Here is a 22,469-nt window from a genome sequence, read left to right on the forward strand (position 1 = left end):
AAGAAGAAGAGACAAGCAGACACAGAGTGAGACCCCCAGTATCTCATATCTGAAATAGTAATGCTCACTGAAAAGCCACATTTAATGAAACGGAATAACAAACACGGGAAGAGCACAAAGCATTACCTCCAGTTTCACGTCATGATCCTTTGAATAGTGTTCATCTACAGCTTCCCCATTAGGGGAGCGTGGTCTGGGAGCTGCAGTGATGGACAAGTCCCCACGAGATATTAAAGTGCACATATAGGCATCGTGGGAGAAAACATCATGCCGAGTGAATTCCGAAAAAAGCAGCACCAAATTCACAAACTCTGTCTTCTCATGGTCACTGCTCGGGTCAGCTACACAAAAAAGAAAATAACCCAGAAGTTAAACTGTAGTTTCAGCTCATAAATACTTGGGTTTGAACTATCCAAATCATAAATGCCAGCACCTTAATTTTCAAGGGCTACTGAAAATGTCTTGGGCATTTGCACAGAACAAACCATTTCCCATCAAACCTGCACGGTCCTGCTTCGCTCTCAGCTCCAGACACAGGACAGACCTCAGTGGGTTCCAGAGCCTCCCACCTGTACAAACTTGTCCCTGCTGGGAACGGGGGCTCAGCTGCCAAGCACAATGTTCAAAATGTATCAAAAATCAAACCAAGGGAGAAAGAGGGCCAAGGGCATTCCTTGTGCGAAGAAAAATCAATCTGAAGCTCTGGATTATACCATGCCACCCAACAGCTGGCCTTTCCTCCTAAATTACTGTCTTACCTACAGCACTTTTGCATTTATAACAGAAAATCCTATAAAATATGTGCAGAGAACTCAGGATCTGCATGCCAGGCCTCCAAGAGATAAAGGCAATATTTTCATTAAAGCTTGACAGTGTAGTGCAGTTTATCTATTAGAGATGCTCATGCACATCAGGAAAACAATAATTCAACTAAATGCATGTTATTTTGCCAGGACCAAGCAAAGCCTGGAGAAACACAACATATAAAATGTTGTTACTAAGTTTTCATTTGTCACTGCTCTATTTAATTTTTTTTGACTTGTTCTTTACCACAGAAAGGTTTGCAACAGTGCAGTTAACAGAAAATAGCTTTATGCCATGCCAAATCTACTGGGCAACAAAAGAACTACCAAACCTGAATTATCACCATTTATTTAAAAGCAAATTATGCTTTAGAATTCAGATGAGCCCAGCATGTGACACTGTGTTTAGCTGTCCTCACTGGGCTGCAGCACAGCAGCTGTCAGTCTGCCCAGCAGCAGTGGGAGCCATCCCTGCAGCCCCAGGTCCTGCTCCCCCCAGCACCCCTCAGGAACGAGGCACGAGGCTGGGGGAGCATCCCAAAACACACACCTGAGCCCAGGTGAGCTGCCCTCCCTCAAAACACAGCCAGTATCTGCTTGTCATTCGGGAGCTCAACCACTGTAAAACCAACACACCACCACAAAACCCGTCCAGGGCTCCAAAACACCAAAGGACATTTCAAACATGGGAAACATCCCCAGCTCCTTCCCCCTGCCTTTCAGAGCTCCCCGGGCCCAGGAGAACAACACCATATCTGAAGGAAGCCCAGCAGAAACACAAGGCTTAATAAACAAATAGTTTGGATGGTTTATTAAAACCAGGGTCACCACTGGCACGAAAGCAGAGCACTGCCAATATCTCTGAGTCTGAAACTCATTTTAAGGAATTTCTCCTTTTTCGGACATTGAGAGTTTTCAGCACTGTGTTTCAAATCTCCTAAAATCTGTTTTACTTTAAGGGCATCAGGAAAAAAAGATGCCCTAACCAGCAGTACTGGAGGTGCCAGAAACACAAGCTATGCTATCAGTTTTATCAGACCAAGATATGCCATGGAGCAGCCCCCGATGAACAAAGATCCTTTATTCAATCCACTATCTGTCAGCCAACAGCCTTCAGCTGTAACACTTGAGTGGCATTTCTAAGTCAGTCACTTAGAACATGGAAGTGTCAGAAACAGACAAGTGTTTGGTGTTAAATATGCACAGAGTACAAGTAATTCCCCAAATCTCAAACAGCTTAAACAGAAATAAATACAGTTTCTGCAAATTTCCCTTTTGTGTGGAGAAAAAAAAAAATCAAAAATTATAGAAGGATCCTATAACAAGGATCAAGGAGATTTAAAAGAAACAAGATAGGAGATTTAAAAAGAAATGTGCACATGAGCTGATAATCACAGGAACTGAAACACCCCCTACAGCAAACCAGCAACTTCAGCAGCTAGGCAGAAGAACAGCTGTTTCTGACCTAGTTTGGAATATAAATTAGTTCATACTCACATAACGAGGGAGCTTGTGTATCCAAAAACCTTAGCAGGACATTCTGGAAAACAGGAAGACTGGAACCTGTCAAGGAGGCTGAAGACAGAGATTCCTTTTCATCTAGGACTTCAGATTCACCACATCTCTGCACGGTCAAATAAATAAAAAAGCATGTCTCTACAGCCAAATGCACAAAATATTCCCACCATTTCCACCTGAGGCCGACACACGTGCACCTGTTTCCTTCCCCTGCACAAAACCCACACTTGCTCTAAAATGACAGGCTTCTCCCATTACCTAGTCTGGTTATTTCTAAGGTGTTTTATTTAATCACTTTGTATTTACTGAGTGGAAAGGAATGCCCGAGGCTTGTTCCATCAGCTGCAATGACAGTTTCACAGAAAACCAAAAATTCAAGATACAGAACTTCCAGGACCTCTGTGAATGAAAAAGGAAACTTCTCCCCTGTAAATTACAAACTGAAGAATGAGCGGGGCAAACCCCTCTGCTTGGGGTGGATTTGGGTGCAGCGAGGCAGGAACAGTGCAGTGACTCCCTTCCCCCAGTCTCTGGTTTGTGGTGAGAGCAGACAAAGCAAAGAGACTTTAGAAAGCAAAAGTCTCCCTGCGCATGGCTGTGCGTGTACCCGTGAGCGGCCGAGAGCACTGTGCCCTGTTTGCCCCACACCCAGGCTGACAATCACACACCCACTTCCAGAACATCACACTGCCAGCAGAGCCCCGTGGGGCACAGAGCCGGCTGCCCCGCACTGAGGCGAGGCAGGGGCTCCCAGCAGTGCCAGGGATGCAGAGCTGCATGAGGCCACAGGGTCAGCCTCCCCTGCTCCAGCTGATGGAGACCCACAGCCCCTCGAGAAGGGGACTCCAGTTTCTGTGGCACCCCCTTTAGTCAGACAGCTGGTTCACAGAAGTGAAACTTCGGGGAGACATCAGTCAGCTACCACAGACCATTCTGAATCAGGCTGAAATTGCTCGCTTTAAATAGAAGGCTTTTTCATTCTAAATTTGTCTAGAATTTCAAAAATATGAATTGATGAAAAGATTGCCGGTGCTCCAAACTCACTCCTTTTGTAATGAGAAGAGATTAAAGTGAGGCTTCCTTAGGAATACCTTACTCTTTAAGCAAACTGTCACACCATGCTGCGAGTAGAAACAACTTACTTCTGCCTCGATTTCCGCTTGCCTCTTCTCCAGAAGCTTGGCCACAGCCATGGCCCTGTGCTTCCCAGACCTCTTGCAGCTCACAGCCCACTCACAGAGCAGCATCACCACGGCCTCGTCGTTTGGGGCAGCCTGTGCAGGGCAGAACAGACAGAAAGCAGCTCACCCACACAGCCCCCAGGCTGATCTCTGAGCAGACAGCCTGCAGCAGCCAGGGCTCTGCAGCACCAACACCCAAACCAGCCGCAGCTTGCTCTTTCGTGCTGAGATGGACACGCTGCCATTTGCACACATTTGCTTTATTCACAGTGTTTTCACATGAAATATAAGGAAATCCCAGTTCTCGCACTGCTGATACTCAAATCAAAGTTTCACTTCATCATCAAGTTGCTTCACAAAACCAGAGAAGGGAGATGTGCTGCATGTGCAAGAGGAACAGGAACAGTGCACCCACAGAGCCTCCCAGCCCACTAACCACAAGGGATTTACGTGCTCCTTATTCTGGTTCCTCCAGACCTCCTCCATCTGTTTCCAGACTGTGACTTGCATCCCACTGATACACTACAGTAAACAAAACAAAACATCCTCCCACATCTAGAGACGTTATCTGTCAGATAACCAAGGTCGAAAAGTTCCCAAAAAGCTCTGTTTCTTTCTGACATTTTTAAGAAACAGCATATGTCTTTTGAATCCCATCTGTATAGGACAATAGCATGTAGTGTGAGTGCTCATCCAATCTGTTCTCACTAACCACCCAGACTTTGGAAGTATTTTTGCCTTGTGGGCTCCTGAGCTGGCTCTGCTGAACTTGCTCGTCCATCCCAAGCTGGCCAGCATCTCTGAATACTTCAACATGACCAACCTGCAAACTAAAGAGATGGGATTTTTCTTCTTTTGCCAAGGTCAGTGGAAGTTACACAGAGCAGTGACCATCACAAGGGCTGGAGTCAAGTACAGCACCCTCAGAAAATGATCACTTTTCTCAAAGTGATTGGGAATTACAGACCCAGAGGTAAAGTTCCCACTTCAAAGCTGTCCCAGCTGCCCTTGTCAGGAAGCCAGAACACAGGGTGTGCTGAACAAGGCTGCTGTGCACACACGTCACAGAGGTTTCCTGTAAATACATTTCAATGGTGAGCAAGAAATTCTGCATGACTAGGGCAGGGGGAGCAGAGGGAGGAGGGAAATGCTTTTCTCTTACCCAAAAGAAGCAACACAGCAACGTCACCGCTGCTGTGGGGAGATGCATCAGTTACCACCAGAACTAGAGGTGGTACAGATTTCTGAAGGCAATCAGACCCAAAAGAGTCTGATCTCCACTGATGCAGACTTCTGTTGGGCAAGCTGGCATCACCAGCAGCTGAGATAAGTGAAGCTGAGGGGTCTGACCATCCAACACGTTATTTTGCTTTTGAACTAACAAAATGTGGACCCACACAGCTTCCTGTCCCCCTAACAGCTGCACGTCAGGGCCTCCTCCCTCCAACATCATGCTCACTCACACCCCCAGAACGCATCAAGCAGCCCCTCTCAGAATAACCAGGCTCTGCATTTGGCACGTATTAAGGTCACATTTCTACCCCAAAAATTTCAGGGGAAAGAAAACAAAATGATCAGTTCACACGTTACTTAACAAGTACATTTTGTAGGAAAGACAGTACCCAAGGTGCTGGAGCAGGTGTGGACAGGCTGGAACTGCAGCTCCCTGGGATGGCAGGAAACTCTTTCCTGTTGTGCAGCCCAGCGATTCAGATTTGGGTCCCTCACATAGTCACAAATGTTAAATCCAAGCTCTGGGACTCCAGGGCCTGTCAGAGCTTCTTTCCCACAGCAGGGTGGGGATTTTTGTTTGTTTCATTTCCAGCAAAGTGATCTCAGAAAGACAAATATCAACACTCTGCATTTGTCACAAGCCCCATTCGTGAGAACTGAGTTCAAAACAGGAGTTTTTCACTCTAAAATGAAAAGCATCTCTTGGCATCATAAGAATTCAGCTGAACTTCAAAGACAACATGAGAAGCAAGAATACAACTAAAAAGCCCTAAGCTTTAAAAGCAACCCAAGTGCAAGTATATCCATAGAGTTTCAGGATTTTACATAGTGATTTCAAGAAATTCAACACTATGCCTTAACAATCAAGCACTCACTCCTTTCCTCTGTTCACTACTGCACACTGGCTAAAAAATTCTGGTATTGAGTTGCATTTACCACATATGCCCCCAGCTGCTGAGGTGCATTGCAAGTTATACTTAAATTGTATTTTGTTACACAGGAGACTGACAAATTAAAAAGTCTCACCAACCACTCTAAACTAAAACAAATTAAGAGGTAAAAAAAAAAAAAAATAATCCTTTCTCAGTTCCCTTCCTTAGTGGTATCTGTGACAGACTATGACAGATAAGAAAATACAGGTAAGTCCTAAAGTTAGGTGAAAGCTGAATGGATTGAAGCCCCAGGAAGATAAGTGAAGTCACAGACATCACAAAGTCCCTATTGCATTCTCCAGCTCACCCTTCTGAAGACTCTGTTCCTGCCCAAATCAACTCCTGCCCTCAGAGGGGCTGCAGGGGAATCCCAGGAGTTCCAAGTCTGGATAAGTGCAATACAATTTTACTTCAACTTAAAACTGTATAGCAGCAATACAGACTGTTTACTGCATTTACACCTCCACAATAACCACCACAGTGATAATCATTCTGGAGCTGCACACAAGAGATGATCTGAGTCAAGGAAATGTCAGATGGAAAATACCTGTGGTCAGAAACAAGGGCAGTAGTTTTCTCTGCAATCCCATCTCAAATGAAAGTGAATTTACTGTTTTATGCCACGTCATAGATTTCTAAATTTTGAGTCCTCCTACTCAGGCAAATCTCCTGAGGAACCCACACAAGTCAGCAAAGAGAAGCAGAAATGAGAGGTCCTTTCATTGCTCTCTGCACATGGCCATGTTCACCAGCTCCTGCCCCTGCGGGGTCCAGGACAAACTGGCCTTGCAGCTACCCTGTCCACCCACCTACCCTCCCTCATTTCAGCCCCTTCCCCCAAGTCCTACTTTTACTCTGAGGCTTGGAAGCCGTGAGTCCTACACTGAAACAATTCTGAAGGAATCAGTACCGTGTATGCAAACAGCATCCAGAGGACACCTGTCTGTTTTCAGTCTCTGTCAGAACCCAAGCACTTTGTAGCAGAAGCCACCTTCTCTCCCTTCCAGCACGTGCCAGTGCCTCGGAGCACCAGCCTCATACACACTTGCCACTGGCATAATTTGCAGCCTTCAGGACAAGGTTTTGCAATCCAACAGGAAAAATGGACAGGAAACAGGTTCCAAACAAGTTACAGCTGGGCTCACAGCAAAACACGAGCAGCAGATAGCTGTCCTTCAAAGAGCATTTTGCTTTAAACAATTATGTCAGTAGGCAGACATCCTAGTGATGGACGTGCTATTTACAAAATCAAAATCCTTCCAGGCTTACACGATGTGCCAGCTTAAAACAGTGTACACAGCCCCATGACTTACGGCCTCTTCTGCCAAGGAAAAGCAGAAGTTGATTAACAGGGGAGGAAAAAGAGGCAAAAAAAGGCTGACAGCGTTGCACGGGTGACACCCCCGCAGTGCCGAGCCTGCAGCGCGGTGGGTGCGGGCGGCATCGACATCCAGCGGCCACGGAGCGGCTCGGCAGCCTCGGAGCTGCAGCCCTGCCTGGAGCTCACCACCTGCCCAGCAGGTAATACCTGAACCTGCACTGGTAACACCTACGACCGTGGCATGGAGCTGAAACTAGATGGTCTCTAAAGGTCCCTTCCAACCCAAATAATTCTATGATTTTGTGTGGCTTTGGAAGTTCAAATGTCAAAATGCACAGGAACCGTGCACCAGGCACTCAGCATCACTGTCAAAAGTTGTTGTTTCTTGGCTCAAGCTCAAAGCCTTGAAAATTCCAGAGGGGCTTAAGAAGCTGCACGTAATCTGAAAGTTTAATTTCTGACCAGCTCCAGACCCAGTAAGGTTAAGGTTGAAACTTTCAAAGCTAAGTTTTCTCTCAGAAAGAAGTCAGCAGCTTCTTTGCTTCTGCCCCCCCTCATATCTCTTGTGCCTACTGTGCAAAGTGTACAGAGTGTGCAAAGTGTGAGAGTGCAAACGCTGACCTCATACCCGACAGTGCTTTATCCCCACCTGGCCTTCTCCACCTCAGGGTAAAGTGGGATGTCATTAGAGGATGCCCTACAAATAAACTGGACAGATCTTTATAAAAATGTGTGGATATATATAAATATATATAAATATATATATATATAAAAATGGTACCCCAAACTGGGGAGCACAAAGAAAACTCTGGCAACTGCTTTACTGCCTCCTCCCTGCTCTGAGCTCCACAGACAGTTTGTTGGCAGGTTTGTCTCTCTGGAGATGCTTCCAGAGCTGTCGTTCCCCCAGCACTACATTCTGCTTGTTTAATGCAAAGCCATTGAAGTGCTGATTGACAGTTCTGATGCATCATGTCTGTGCAAAGAGGGTCCTGAATCGTGACCATCAATGGCTGAGCTCACAGCCACTAACAAAACACAGGTGGAGTCGCAAAACAAGCCCTCTGCATTCAACTTTTTAAAGTATTAACATAAGCAGCTATGACAGACCCACTTGTATTTTCCACTTTCAGATTTTACTCCAACAGTGCATTATTGAGGTTGGATATTTCTTCTTTTCCCAAAACACTTCCCAAGGAAATTCAGGAGTTTGATATTATACACAGACACAGTAACATAATCATCTGCACTGTGCACACACAAAAATTATTTAAAAATGCTAAAGATTTCTGATTAAGTTTTTTATGATCTCTGGAAATGGTTTTAGGAGCACAGGCACAAATATCAAAAACCCCAAGAATATGTAGTTTTAGAATACTTTTCTATATTAATAACCTTGTAAGTTAGTACTTGCTACAATTGGTGAAAAAGGTGTCATCAAACAATCTGGAATTTTACACCCAAAGAACCAAACCTTTCTAGATCATTTCTCCTGAATGAGGTTTGCAGTACACTGAAGAATACAATTACAACAGCAAAAAGCTGTTGTCTCCTAATAAACCATCAGCTGTAAAGAAAAAATATACCAAGAAAACCCAAAGCTTTTCTATCAAATACACACGCACAATTCACATAAGTAAAAATGTAATCCATTGTTTATAGATTCCAAATTGAGAGGAGATTGCAGCCATTACCTCTTGGTTATCCTTACTCTGATTTGCCCAGAAGATCTTATGATAAAGTGTCTCCATGGAATTGCTGGAGTCTGACCTGTCAAAGCAATGCCGGTCCAACACTTCCAGGGTGTGCAGAACCCGGCTGATGGTCCCGCCTGGAGACAGGAGCCAGAGAGGAGGGGGAGAACAAAAAGGTTCACATTAGCAGACACTGCATTACATTCACCTGCCAATCTACTGCTGGGATTAATTGTGGTGCAACAAGGAAGAACATATGTAAACCCTAAAGGTCCCAACATCTGTTTGGAGTTGTCTCACCTGCAGTTGACTCCTGGCACTTGTCAAATGACCAGCGCACCTCCACAGCACGGCCTCTTTGCTTTATCTGCTGTTCTACCTCACAAATCTTTGCCCGAACCTGCAAGAAATAAAGCTGCCAATTAGGGGGTGGTTCAAAGTGCCAGTTTTCATGTCATGCCTGGAACAGCCTTCTTGGCAGGAGCAAGGGACCTGGTGGTGCTCCACAACACTCCCTACATTTGGGAACAACAAACTGAAGAACATTCTGTTCAAATCATCTTGTCTGCTAAGAATCATCTTGTACGATAAAGCATCTTTTCTTTTCATTCCACCCAGCAAAACTTAACTTTCAACATGTCTGAAAAGTCACATCTCCCAAAACATACACCAAGCTTCCTCTTATTTTTCATATTACATCTTCAAATAATTTCAGTTTAATAAGAGAAAACACTGGAACATAAATAAAAGTCCTGATATTTTCCCAGAATGAAGATCAAACACCAGCACAGCGCTAGCCTTGACAACAGGCCTATGGAAATATCCAAACTTGGCTGCAGTCCTAATGATTACAAATTATTACTGGGATATAAACTAAACCTTTATAATCTGGCAACAAAAAGAGCTTACCTGCTGATTAAATGCCGAATTTCCACCTGGCATAGGTAAACTAGATGGAGCAACTTGAAGTAAATCCAGAGGTGAGCCTGGATTAATGTTCCTATTTTCATTTGTGGAATAATTCCACACCAAGGCACTTGGGCAACAAAGAGTTACAGTCTGCAAGCAATAGTACAAAACAGAAGTAATTCCATTTTCTAAACACATGTCATAGACAAAAACAACAATAAGAGTCCAGAATCCTTTTTGGTCCAGCTGCTACAGTGAAAGAAACAAGAGGACAGGCCCATGCACAACTGCTTTTGAAGAAGTTCAACTCCTGTTTGATTTTTCTCCTTTGTTATTAAAAAAATTACTTAAATATACACATGTTCAATTCCCATTTGTCTTGCTTTCAGAACACCATCAAAGAACATCCCCAAAGGTTCATTTCAGCCAGATCGCTGTGCAACCCCAGGGAGCAGACACTGAGCAGACAACAGCAGGAGGGCTTAGGGAATTTCACCAGGTCAGGGCTCAGCAAGGCAAACAACCACAGCTCATCAAACAAGTCCTTCTTCAGAAAGGAATTACTCTCTTGATATTTCTGCTATTGCCAAGCAACAAACACAGGCAGGCAGACTCTTCTGTTCTATGGTGTTAAAAACCGTGGAGGTTGGTGAGGCAGCGTGAACCACTCTTAACTCTGACCAAACCAACACGAGGTGGCCTGCGGTGGCACCAAGTGGCAGTGGCAGGCTGAAAGCAGCAAAGGAACCCTGCCAGGTCAGAGCTCTCAGGAATCAGTGCTGCCTCTGTCCTGCCACACTCAGCAGGCACAGGGGGCCTGGCAGAACCACACGGGTTCACAGGTGACAAGAACAGGATGAGATGCTCAGAGCAGGAACCCTCCATCCCAGAGGGAAAGCCTGGCATCCCTGGCAGTGGAGCAGCTCCTTCCCTCAGCAGAGGTGCTGAGACACATTCAGCCACCACAGGCTTCTCCGCGTGGTTCCTTCGTCACACCTCACCTAGTGCAGACACATCCCCACCCGCCCGCTGTCCCCACAGCCCTCAGTGGGCACGGGTACATTTCAAACCACAGCAAGCACACCTCGTCCCAACTCAAACCCCAGTGTTTTCCAGCAAACAGAACCATCATACCCCTGAAACCAGGGGCAGCAGAACACTGGCCTACCTGCAGCAGACAGCTGAGTCCATACACCAGGGCACGGTGCTGAGGGCAGGTGAGGAACTCGGAGCAGCTCAGCTGTGCCGGGCACACCCCGGGACCAGGGGCGCTCGGGCTGGGCACTGCCAGGGCAGGGTTGCTGGGTCCAAGGATCACATGAGGGGAGGGGGCAGCTACAGGGCTGGGCCCATCACTTAGCAACAAGGACAGGCGTCTGGCACAAAAATAAGCAAGGCGACGGGACAGGTAAGCTGACTGAACAAACTCTTCTGAATACTGAAATTTAAGAAAATGCACAGTTTATTACACTCCATAGATCCATTTTCCTTAACAATCTAACAGTGGACATGCACAAACTGGAAAGAAACACCTCCAACATTTAGGATGCCAGAAGTTATAAAACAGAAGAGCAGATCGTATTCAAATTTGTATTTCTGTCTCTTAAAAATTCCATCTGCACTCCAGGACCAGTCACAGTAAGAGAATCGTTCTGCTAAATCGAGTCAAGGATTATAAAGCATGAACATCTTAAAGGTGTTTATAAACACCTTTTTATATATATATATAAATAAAACCAAATATATATATATACCAAATATATATATATCTCGAAACAAATGCACCATTCAATATATTTTGTCAAATGTCCTAAGTAAAAATGTTTAAATAGATTTTACCACCACAAATATTAAAACCATTTAACATGTATGAATCAGGCTTACGTTGATTTTGGCTTTAAAACATGCATGTACCTGCAACATGAGCGGCAACAACAGCTTCAGAAGATCATCATCAGTGGGTCTGATTTTTTCTAAAATGTCCAGTATCCATGTCAAATACTCGTGTCTCTCGAGCATTCCCTCCTTCAAGAATTTCCAATAACACATGACATGTTAGCTGGGAGCACTCAGCATGCAGGTGTGTAACTGCAGGTTTATTTCACTCTGGTTTAGCCCTTGTTACCCCTGCCAGCACAGAGACACCAATCCCCTCAGCCCTGCTGCAGCCCCAGAGCAAATCATCACCACCGTGGCAGTGCCACAGGCAGGGCAGCAGCTGGTACAGCCCCCGTGCCCTGCACAGCTCCAGTTCAGCAGGCAGCTGACAGGTAACTCTGACAAGAAACTCCCTCCCAGCAACCCTCCTGCTGCTCCTGTGCTGGGACAGAAACAACCAGAGAGTTCTGCGGGGCTAGGACTGTGTGGAACCCACAGACAGACCACCACTCGTGCCACAGCAGCCTCAGCCTGATCCACAACCACCGGAAACACCCTCGGAAAGATGGGATAATACAGAATAGGGAATCGCTGCAATCAGGCACACTGAGCAAATCAGAGCTTTTCCAGCCAGCAGATCTATGAAAGGAATTAGCATTTACAATTTATGCAAGTCTTGTGACAAAAGCTACCAATGAGTCCTAAAACTGAACCTCCCAAGAATAGTAACCTAAAAAAAAAAAATAAAAAATCCATGCACTCCTAGCAGTATTACCTGAAACATATAAAATGACAGCTTTTCGTTGTATTCCCACTGCTTCAGGGCTTGTTCCATCTCTGGAGGCATCACAACAGAGCCGTTGCTGTGGCTCGAAGTCCCATGATAGAACTCAGCAACCTTTGCCAGCTGCTCTCGGAGGTATTTGGTTACAATTTGAGTCCATTCTACAAAATAAACTTGCGATTAGAAGACTCCAAGTGATAAAAGGTTTCTTTCACAATGAGAATCGAACCAAAGTTACACTGCCTGTCATCACAAATGTTCCCCCACGGGTGCATAATGCTGCACCTGTGGTGAATTAAAGGCTGGCTGCTGCTCTCAGAGCACAGGTGCTGTCAGGTGTGCCCACTGACACAGGTGGGCCTTTAGGGAACCACCTGTCTGCCTCATCAGATTTCAGCGTTCAGCCACCAAACAGCCTGGAAATAGATAAAATAAATATACTGCATTACTTCCTTCCATCTGGAACTTTATTGCCCTCCCTCTTCCCCTCCAAACAGAGCCAACATAAAACTCAATGGGATTTTGCACAAGCAGTGGAATATAAAGCTATTCCTTCTATAACCACTCCAACTGCTAACTCTTCCAGGTTTTCACTCTGATGGGGCTGCAGCAGCTCAGGAGCAGTTTCTGCAGCAGCACAGAGCGGGTCTGCACAGCACAGGGAGAAAGAAAAAGAGGACTCGTAACGAAGGAATTCTCTCAGCAGCAACTGGAACAACCCAGGATATCTGTGAATGTCTCAGAGACAAACCCCTGGCAGAGCTGTGTGTATCAGAGAGCAGAGCAGCCTCTTTTATGCCTGCATAACACAGTTGCTTTGACAACTGGAGCTGTTGACTGTCACTTACAGGAACCACCATGCTCAAACACAACTATTTTCACTGTTCATTGCTCACCTCAGACTCTGACTAGCACATTCCTTCTTTGTTCCTTTTGCAGTTGTAATTGGCAGCTCTGACAACATACAAAGACTATACATTGGAAGCTTTTCTACCCAAACCCACTGAAATTTCTGTATGAAGCTAGTGGGGTTCAGTGTTTTCACGAAGCAGTTTAACTACATTTCCATCAAACATTCACTTGCTTCTGGGAAAAAAAATTCAAATCCACTACTTCAAATGTATTTCATTTGAAACACAAAAAGCAATTACCAATGTCTCTGTGCCCCTGAGTTGGAAACAATGCATCTGCCTTTCAGGTACCAGAGTTACAGGTGTAAAAAACTGGGAACTGCCAAAGGCTGCTCAGTAACCCACAGCAAACTACTTCCCCCACAGTTCTCCACAGCCTTTGCAGAACAGGGAATTTGGACAGAGGAGCGATGGCTGTGCTGTGTTTCATCGCTGACACTGGTCACACTGTGGGGCTGGCAGGAGTGGCACAGGTTGTGCAAGGTAAATGTTGCCTGGGAAGGAACAGCAGAAACAGCCAACGCAGCTGTAGCTATGCTCCATGGCTCTCTGCACTCTGACACACCTTTCTAAGCAAAACTGATTTCAAAGCATTTTTATTCCAGCTCCCACCACAGATTCCTCTCTGGACACCCAGTGACACCAAAGCTACAAAGGAGGAGCAGGCCCCTTCAGCTGTTATCATGCATGGAGACATTAGAGAAGTTTATTTACCGATATTTGGGTCAGTGGCCTGGCGTTTCTTGATTTTAGCTTCAGAAACAGCAGCGTAGTAGGCACATGTCATTTTGATCAGCCATGCTGCTCGCAGCAGTGGCACAGAGTATTTTGCTAAGTAAGCAAAAACATCTTCTTTTTTACTGAGAATAGGAACCTGGAGGGAAAACAGGCAGCAAGTTACAGCACGCAGTCCAACAGCAGCTGGCACTGGCACATCAGCCCAGGCCCCCTCTGCTGAACCCTGCACAGCCTGGAGAACAGCAAACCTCATCAGGCCAGGAACCCACTGCACCAACAACACCCACTGTCCAGGCACATGGGAACTAAGGGATTGACTGTCCCACAGTCCCCCAGGCTTCCTCCTCCCCCTGCTCAGAGATGCCTACACAGCCTCAAACAAACCTCTTGACTGCCACTGACATCCAGAGTACAGCAACCATCCTGCAAGCTGATCCTCAGAACCTCTGGGGAACAGAGCTGTATCAAGGTTTTGTGTAAGGGTTCAATAAGATAAACTCTCCTGAGATGAAATACAGTTACTCAAAGGAAGTTTATGTCAGCTAGATCAGAAGTTCCCCCTTGCCCTGGTCCCCTCCTTGCAGAGAGGGGAAATGCTGCACAGCAGCAGCTGCCTCCAGCACCACTCATCCAGCACATTCCAAAACACTGCCCTATTCCTACAGCCCAATTCAGTACAATCCAATATCCAAGAAACACGGGAAGGAGTATTCTGATACCTTTTTTCCTAAGAGAGTCAGGGGCTTACTTCCTGCCAAATCCGTGAACCAGTTGTGAATCGCACTCTGAGATCGAGCAGTCACCAGCCAGTAGTTGTCTTTGGCATTTACTTGGGGTTTCTTCTTTCCTGTGTCCTGGAAAGTGTTAAGTTTGAGCTTTTCTGCGAGGATGCTGCTGAAGTAAGCGCCAATCTGGGGGTGTGGGAAAGCAAAACATGTGACAACCCAGTAATTAAGTACCTACTGTACATTAATGCACAAGGATTTCCATCTGAAGGGATGCAGTTCTCACTCCAGGGCAGGCCATCAGTCTAATGGGATCGTGCTTTGCCTCCCTGCAGCGAGGAAAGGCGGGTTCAGGAGATCAAACCACCCAACTGCATTTTTATCACTGCAGAGGCTGCAGGTCAGCAAAAGCAGCCAAAGGGACCAGGGCTCAGTGACACCAGTGTTGAGCTGCCCCTTCAGACACTCACTGCATGTGCCCAGAGCTTTGCATGCAGGAAAAGCTTGGCAAGGTTTGCTTTCCCAGTCCTCTCAATCACAAAACAGCAGGAAAAAAACCCAGAGGTTTTAGTCCCATTGGAAGCTTATTTACTTTCAGAATGACTACAATAGGAATGAATGTTTAGGCCTGTCAGTCAGAAAAAAATGTTTGATTTTCTAATAAATATGTCCACAGCTGGGTAATTTTAAAATATACAGAAAGCTTTTGGGAGATTAATTCTACACTTAAATATCCAAGGAACTATAAGCACTTTCTTATGAATTTCTGTTCTACTTTTCAAACAGTTCTGTTCAATACTGAAAACACAAATAATTAATATAGAAGATAGAAAATGCCAGCAGGTAAATATTCTAGGGTAAAAAAAAAACCCTCAGAAGAATGTAACAGGAAAACCTTTAAAATTTCAAAACCAGCAACCCTGTCATTTACTTGCATCTCTTCTTCTACTAACAGAGCATCACTGAATACATAATTTCACATTTTCCAATAAGTCATAAAAAGTTAGAGATTTTCAGAATCAGATACCAGAAAATTACTTTGTCTGAAAACAAGTTTCTTGATTACATTCTCCCTTCAAACCCTTTCTTCCTGCTTTCCCAACAGGGAAAAAAACAAACAAACAAAGAAAAAAAAAAAAAAAAACAAAACAAAACAAAAAACCAAACAAAAAAAACCCAAACATAAATCTGGACAGATCACCAGAGGAAATATGGGATGGTTTGTTTCTAAACAGCTATTATTTTCAGTTTGGAGTATAGTAACTAATATTTTAGTGATTTTTATTGCTCTTATGTATCTCACACTTCCTTGACTATCCAAAAGAACCACAGGAGAGCTAAGCTAAATTTCACTGAACAATGCAAGTCTGTATTTTCAAGAGACCTGAAACACAGTGACCAGTCCCTCCTGGCAGAAAACAGTCCCATGAAACAGATACAAGACAGAGCTAAAGATGGGTAAATGTCAGAGACTTCCAGGGAAGGACTCACTACTGTCTCTGTAAATCAAGCACATAAAAGAATAAGAGCAAAAATTAATGTTTCTTGTACATTGAAATGCGCTTACTACATTTTGTCCTTGGCATCCATGTTTTCCCGTGAAGACTGATGACAGCAGGTAGCAGAAACACAGCTCAGCATCCTGATATGCATTGTGTAATTAACTTTCATATCAAGATTTCTGACTAGAGAGCAAAGCATTCAAGACCCAGGGACCACCACTGGCAGCTTGGTTCCAGTTTCAGTGAGTGCACACAGACTGCAAAGCCCTGTCTTACCTTTGAGGCGTTGATGACAACGTTCCTGGCAGATCCATGCTCATCACCAGAGAAGGCAGGCTGATTGCTGAAGCCTTGCTTCACGTTCACTGCCGTCAGCTCATCCTGCAAAGATGTTTGAAGTGCAAAAGATGAAGTGACAATTTAAGAAGTCTCATCATTCTGAAAAGCATGTTTTTATAAGAAAATTTTTTGCATTTGCTGGTGCATCACCCTCTGCATTCACTGAACCCTCAGAGCTCTCTGCACACTCACAGAATTTTGGTGAAGAGAACACAACACCACTGCTACCACCCGGTCCTCAGCTGGTGTTCGCCTCACTACAGCAGACTCGAGGCCCTCACTGGATGGATGCTGCTGGTTTTGCTGACAGATTTCTGCCCAGGAGAAGGGCTGCAGGACATGAGACCTTGGCAGCCTCTGTAAAACCTGGAGCGCTCCCCAGCACCCAGCCTGAAATCTTCCTCCTGAAAGTGGTGCCAGCCCGCAGCCCCCCGAGCAGCAGTGGGAGAACAGCACATCCTTCTCTCTCTCGACATACCCTGGAAGCAGCTGGGTCACTCCACAGCAGAATGCTGCTGCATGCCCTTTCCTTCCCCCAGAACCCCACGTCCACTCCTCAGCACAATAGGTTTGTATCGTTGTTTTGTTGATGTTTATAACATTACTATTCTGGTTTGTGGCCCCATAACCACCATCTGAGAACATCTACTGAAACAGGAACTAGATCACCTCTAGCAAGAGCAATTTCAGGTGAGCATCCATCCCTGCTGCGACTAAATCCTTTTCTTCTGGAGCTACTTCCGCAGTGGAAGCATTACTAGTCTCCTACTACACTATCAACTCACCTTCGTTTTGCTGCTTGTTGGTGCTTCAGCAGGCCTGGCTGCATCAGTTCCCAGCAGGAACACAGAACAGGCAGGTGCAGGGTCAGCAGCGTTAGGCACAAACACACACCCAAGTCTTCACAAACCTCCTGAGGGAGCCCCATCCTTCCCCATCTTCACTCCGTACCTCCACCAAAGTTAATATTCTTCCACAGAGGCTGTGCCATTTATTCAATCATTCAGGATCACCTGCCTGTCAGACAGAGGTTTTCCTACACCAGATGAATGGCAACTTGTTGGATTTTCTTAATCTCCCCCTGAAGAGAAGGCACAGATCTAGCCAAGGAAGCCACCACCACCTGCCACCACAGGCAGCAGAGTAACCCCAGGTACTCTGCACAAGCGCAGGTGGTCCACCAGCAGTGAGCTATTGGAACAACCCCTGAGGTGGCTGTGAAATAACCTACAAAAGCAAAGAGTGACTGCGCTGAGACCAAGCAAAGAACAGAAAATAAAGTTAAGAATGTCACCATTTTACTAGAAGATTTTATTGCTAGTTTGGGGCAACGTGTCTCCCCTAAAACAGTGACCCAGAAGCTTCCATTCGGTTTCTTCTCTCACACTTTCCCATGCATTATGCTTTTCAGTATTTTTCCAAAGTTTGAGAGCAACAAAGCAAATTGTAACATATTTAGAAGAACTCTAAGTTCTCCAGGATTTCTGAACTTAGCAAACCTCATCTTAATTTTAAATGAAATCAGCCAGAATCGCTGGAACACTCCTCCACCCACACTATTCCCCAGACAGCTCTGAAAACGCAGACACAGAGAGAGCTGAAAGTGATCAAAGAGATTATAAGCAAATAAATAAAAGGTAAATTGCAAACAGATGGAGACATATGTTACTATTAGTGCCATTTCCAGGGCTGACCCTCGTTCTGTTATCTTTAAACTTTGTCTTTCAAACAAGGTGCCTAGATAGCATTATACTGAAAATAACCAAGAACAGTCTGTCGTACTGCTACATCTACCACACTATGGGAACAAGCTGTGAGGGGCTGACAACACAAACACATCAGTGTTTGGTTTGTCTGCCTCAGTAACTCGCTCAGATTTTCCCTACTACTTCAGCAGCAGAACTTGGAGCGTGGCACAGCTGCATAACTAAGCATCACCTGAAATGAAGGCAAGTCCCCTTCGAACACCAGGCACAGAGATACCTTTATAAAGAAATTAATGCTAAAATGGATGTTCACAGGAGCTTTCATCACATCTCACTCGCACCAGCTCCAGTATCAGCTCAGGGTCATTCTCCAAGGCCACAGCTGTCCTGTGGCAGAGGGGAAGCTCCTGGGCACAGCAGCAGGAACACCAGCACAGCTCAGCTGGACACACTGATTGTGCAGGGGTCAAGCCCACTTGACGTGCCCCGTGCTAACTGGAGGCACAGGAGCCCCACACGCTGCTGTCACCACGCAGTGTGTCTGCACCACAACACGTGGATTCCTCGGGGCTCCTGCAGGGACAGCAAGCTGCCTTTCCAAATGGCAAGCGAGGCCCCAAATGCCCACAATCAAGGCTTAAACCCCTTCTGCAGTTCTAAATAACCAAGGGAACATTCAGGCCCAACTTGCAATAATTTTCTTCAGAAAGAATTTTACTTGTTTCGTGGGGGATATTCAAGCCCCACGTGCAGCCTGGTGTGAACACAACACAAACAGATGGGATCTGCAGAGAAGGGCCGCCCAACAAGCTCAGAATGAGGCTCCCAGGAGCAGAGCAGCACCAGCTCCACAGGCAGCAGACCCTGACAAACTGGCACAGACACTGAGAAGGCCCAGCTGGAATATTGGGGGCAATACTGGAGAGGCCTCAGACAGAAACTTTAACTGCTTTACCTATCCTACCAGTGAGGACGTGGCCTGGGCTACTGCAGGGTGGTTTTTTTCGTGGCTGGGCTTCGTGAATGAAGATTTGGGAAGGGCTCTCCCCACACTTGCTACAAGCGTGCTGATGGCTACAAAGGCCAATGTGAGATAGACAAGTCCGGTTGCAAAAGACACACAAAAACCTTGCACCAACACAGGTGGAATGAAGACTTTCCCTCAAGCTACATCTCAATCAATCCCACCACGGTCAACAACAATAAGCCTATTGCAGTTATTTCCTGCTTACTAATGCACCCACGAAACCTATTTTAAATACGAACCATCTGGGCACTTGCCACTTCCACTGTTATTGTAATGGGCTGCATATTTATAAACGTGTCTGCAAGAATCAATCCACCACCAGACTAAAAGTATTCAACAGTTCAGAGCTAAAAATTCACCTCCAGACATTGTCATAGCTGAGTTTGGATGCAGTTCTGCAAGCCTGGCCAAGACCATGCACAGAAAGTACACTTAGAGGAATATTTCCAGTTACTGTTACCATCAAGGTTGTAAGTATGATGCACAGTGGCACAAGAGTGATGAGTCAGAAAGATGCCAGAGGTCAAAAACACTGAGGTATGTCTCCAAGGATTAGCAGTAGACTTGAATCCACATCTTTTACTGCCTGTTGTCCAAGACCCTCTCAGTCAGCACTGACCAACAGCAGGACTTTGATGAGCACTCTCCAGCTTATATAAACTAGATGATGATGCTCATAAATCACTAACAAATTACTCTAATTAGCCTCCATGCCGGAAGCTTCATCAACACGACAACAGACCAGGGAGAAAGCGAAGCACAAAGAAGGCTGCATGGCTGCCCTGCTGTACTTGCTCCCTTTAACCAGAGCTCATCCTCATTGCCAGCCTGACGACTTCCACGAGTGCCAAATTCACCAGTAACACCAGCACAGGAGACTCCAGAGGCCAGGGGTACCTGCACACACAGCTTCGCATACAAACCACAACACAACACACAAGGCCAATCTCAGAGAGACCTCTTGACTTTACCGGGAGACATCCCACTGACAAAACCTTCCCAGAGGCTCCTTCCACTCACCCATGGAGGGTTAGCGGCTGGCAAGCAAGACTGGGAAGCCAAGCTGAGGAGAGCAGTGCCCTACGGGGCTTTGCTAGATCAGCAAGCCACCTCACAGCACCCACCTGAGCTATATGCTTGTCCCAGCTCCAGTGACAGTGGGTCTCTACAGGTTTGGTTGTGGTACCCGTGGGAAAAACAGCCACAGCCTGATGGAAGAGAATAACCTACAGCCCCACTCACCTCCCCTCTGTTTTCAGATGCATTTCCCGACCTCCAGCACCCTCCAACCCCTTCATTCCTCTGACGGCAGGTCCACTGCTGTTAAGTCAGACACATGGTGGGCAGCTCAGCAGGACCACGCTCACTTTGGCCACCGGCACCCCTCACCCTCCGGGCAGCTCGTGCCCCTCACGGGCCAGGGATGCCCTTCACGGGTCGGGGGTGCCTCCCATGGTACTGCTCACGGGCCAGGGGTGCCCCTCACTGCCGAGGCTCCTGCAGCCTCCCGGCCGCCCCGGGGACGAGCTCGGGGCCGCGGTGAGCGGGGGCGGTGAGCGGGACGGCCGCCCCCACATCACCGCAGAAAATGCAAGTCAGCGGCGGCTCGGCGGCCGCCGGCGCCGCTCAAAAGTTTGGGGGGAGGCGCCGGGCAGGGAGCCGCGGGCGGGGGCCCCGCCGCTCTCACCTCCTTCTGGCGCGGGTCCTGCGGGTAAACGTCGGGCGGCCCGAGGCGCGGGCGCTTGAGCGGGCGATGCTCATAGCTGAGGAGCCCGAAGGCGGCCATGATCGCTCATGTTCGCGGGCCCCGAGCACCAGGGAGCAGCGTGGGCGGCCCCCCCCTCACCCCGCGCCGGGGGCGGGCTGCGGGGCCGGGCGGGGGCGGCGCGGCTCGGCCCACCCGCTCCGCTGCCTCACGGGCCGCTCCCGCATCGCACCGCGGCGGGGCTGGGCACGGCGGCTGCGGGCGGGGACCCCCGGCTGTCCCCGGGCCGGGGGGGGGCCGAGGTGACGGGGCAGCGCCCGGGGAGCGGAGCGGGGCGGCCGAGCAGCCGCAGGGACGCAGCATCCGCACCCTGTCGCCTCCCCCATCTTTGGCATCTTCATTGGAGCGGAGAAATCGATTCCTCGGGGCAGCGACCGCCCGCCCGTCACACCGCACCGCCGCGCACAGTCCCCGCGCTCCGGGGGCACGTTCCGCCCCTGGGCTCCCGGGAGCAGTGCCCGGTCCGGGTCCGAGCTCCCCTCCGCCGCTCGCGGCTGGGGAGGGGCAGCGGCAAAGACCCTCAGTCTCCGGGTGAAGCCCCGGCACCCTGAGGCCGAGCGGAGGAGCGAGAGCATCCTCCCTCTGTTCCCTGCTCGGGGGCTGAGGGATCCCGACCCGCTCCCGGAGGTACCGCGGGGCTGTGGGGGCGCACGGTCGCTCCGGCAGCAGTGACCGCATCCCCGGGAGCTGCAGCCTCGGCTGGCCCTGGCTGAGTCCCTCCGGCCATGGCCCTCCAGCTGCCACTTGGCACACTGCTCCGCCATCCCGAAGCGTGCTGCCAGAGCTGCCCTCTCCGAGGTGCTGGAGTGGTGAGTGCATTCTCCTCTATCAGCCTTACAGTAAGAAAGCAGATCCTCCCCTTGTGCTGCGTCTCCCAAACAGCACAAACACAAGGCACTTCGGAAATACAAGATTAGGCAATGGGTTGCAAGTAAGTCTAAATAAAATTAACAGCCATACTCTACAAAGGAGCTTATGTAGTATGGACAAGAACAGGGAAACCACTCGTCTTCTGCCTCTAAGCAATTCTCTAGTCAAACCACAGAAAATTTAAAAGCTGAGGCTGAACTAGATAATACCAATAAAATAGTCTGCTCTCATATTTGTTAACACATCTTCTATTACATCTTTGGTTACTGAAATACTTTCATGCATGCAGATGTGTTTGCCAAAAGCAAGGACTAACAAACCTGATTCCTCTAAACAGGGATTAGCTTAAAAAAAACCAACCAACAAACAAACACAAACAAACAAAAGCCCAAACAAACAAAACCAAACAAACAAAAATCAAACCAGTAAATCTGTACACAGACTTGCTTCATTTTAATTCCAAGTTTGCCTTAGAGTCTACATAGTTAAACCAGAATGATGCTCTTGAATCACCTGCAGAGCATCCCTGCAATGGATATGCATCCAGTTAACAAAGCACTAAGTTGATGTGGTTCAGAAAAAAACCAAACCCTCTGTTTGCTGAAGTCCCTGGCAGTCAGTAGATGGATGCAG

General features: G+C 47.2%; 1 protein-coding gene across 1 annotated transcript in view; it reads right to left on the minus strand.

The window, feature by feature from the left end:
• MED12L (mediator complex subunit 12 like) overlaps positions 1-20,989 on the minus strand; it is a 93,815-nt gene extending 72,826 nt beyond the window's left edge. Inside the window, exons 1-13 of the mRNA XM_027891911.1 lie at positions 20,889-20,989; positions 16,406-16,510; positions 14,622-14,813; positions 13,879-14,038; positions 12,245-12,414; positions 11,506-11,616; positions 10,760-11,029; positions 9,592-9,741; positions 8,983-9,082; positions 8,683-8,819; positions 3,464-3,595; positions 2,301-2,427; positions 127-341 (exon numbers count right to left, since the gene is read on the minus strand). Coding sequence (XP_027747712.1) covers positions 127-341; positions 2,301-2,427; positions 3,464-3,595; positions 8,683-8,819; positions 8,983-9,082; positions 9,592-9,741; positions 10,760-11,029; positions 11,506-11,616; positions 12,245-12,414; positions 13,879-14,038; positions 14,622-14,813; positions 16,406-16,510; positions 20,889-20,987 — 1,968 coding nt within the window. The 5' untranslated portion in view covers positions 20,988-20,989. The remainder of the gene's footprint in view (positions 1-126; positions 342-2,300; positions 2,428-3,463; positions 3,596-8,682; positions 8,820-8,982; positions 9,083-9,591; positions 9,742-10,759; positions 11,030-11,505; positions 11,617-12,244; positions 12,415-13,878; positions 14,039-14,621; positions 14,814-16,405; positions 16,511-20,888) is intronic.
• Between the last annotated feature and the right edge of the window lie 1,480 nt (positions 20,990-22,469).

This window comes from Empidonax traillii, unplaced genomic scaffold, assembly GCF_003031625.1.
Source record: "Empidonax traillii isolate 1590-97213 ecotype Southwest subspecies unplaced genomic scaffold, ASM303162v1 scaffold334:size599637, whole genome shotgun sequence".
In the NCBI taxonomy this organism is placed as follows: Eukaryota; Metazoa; Chordata; class Aves; order Passeriformes; family Tyrannidae; genus Empidonax; species Empidonax traillii.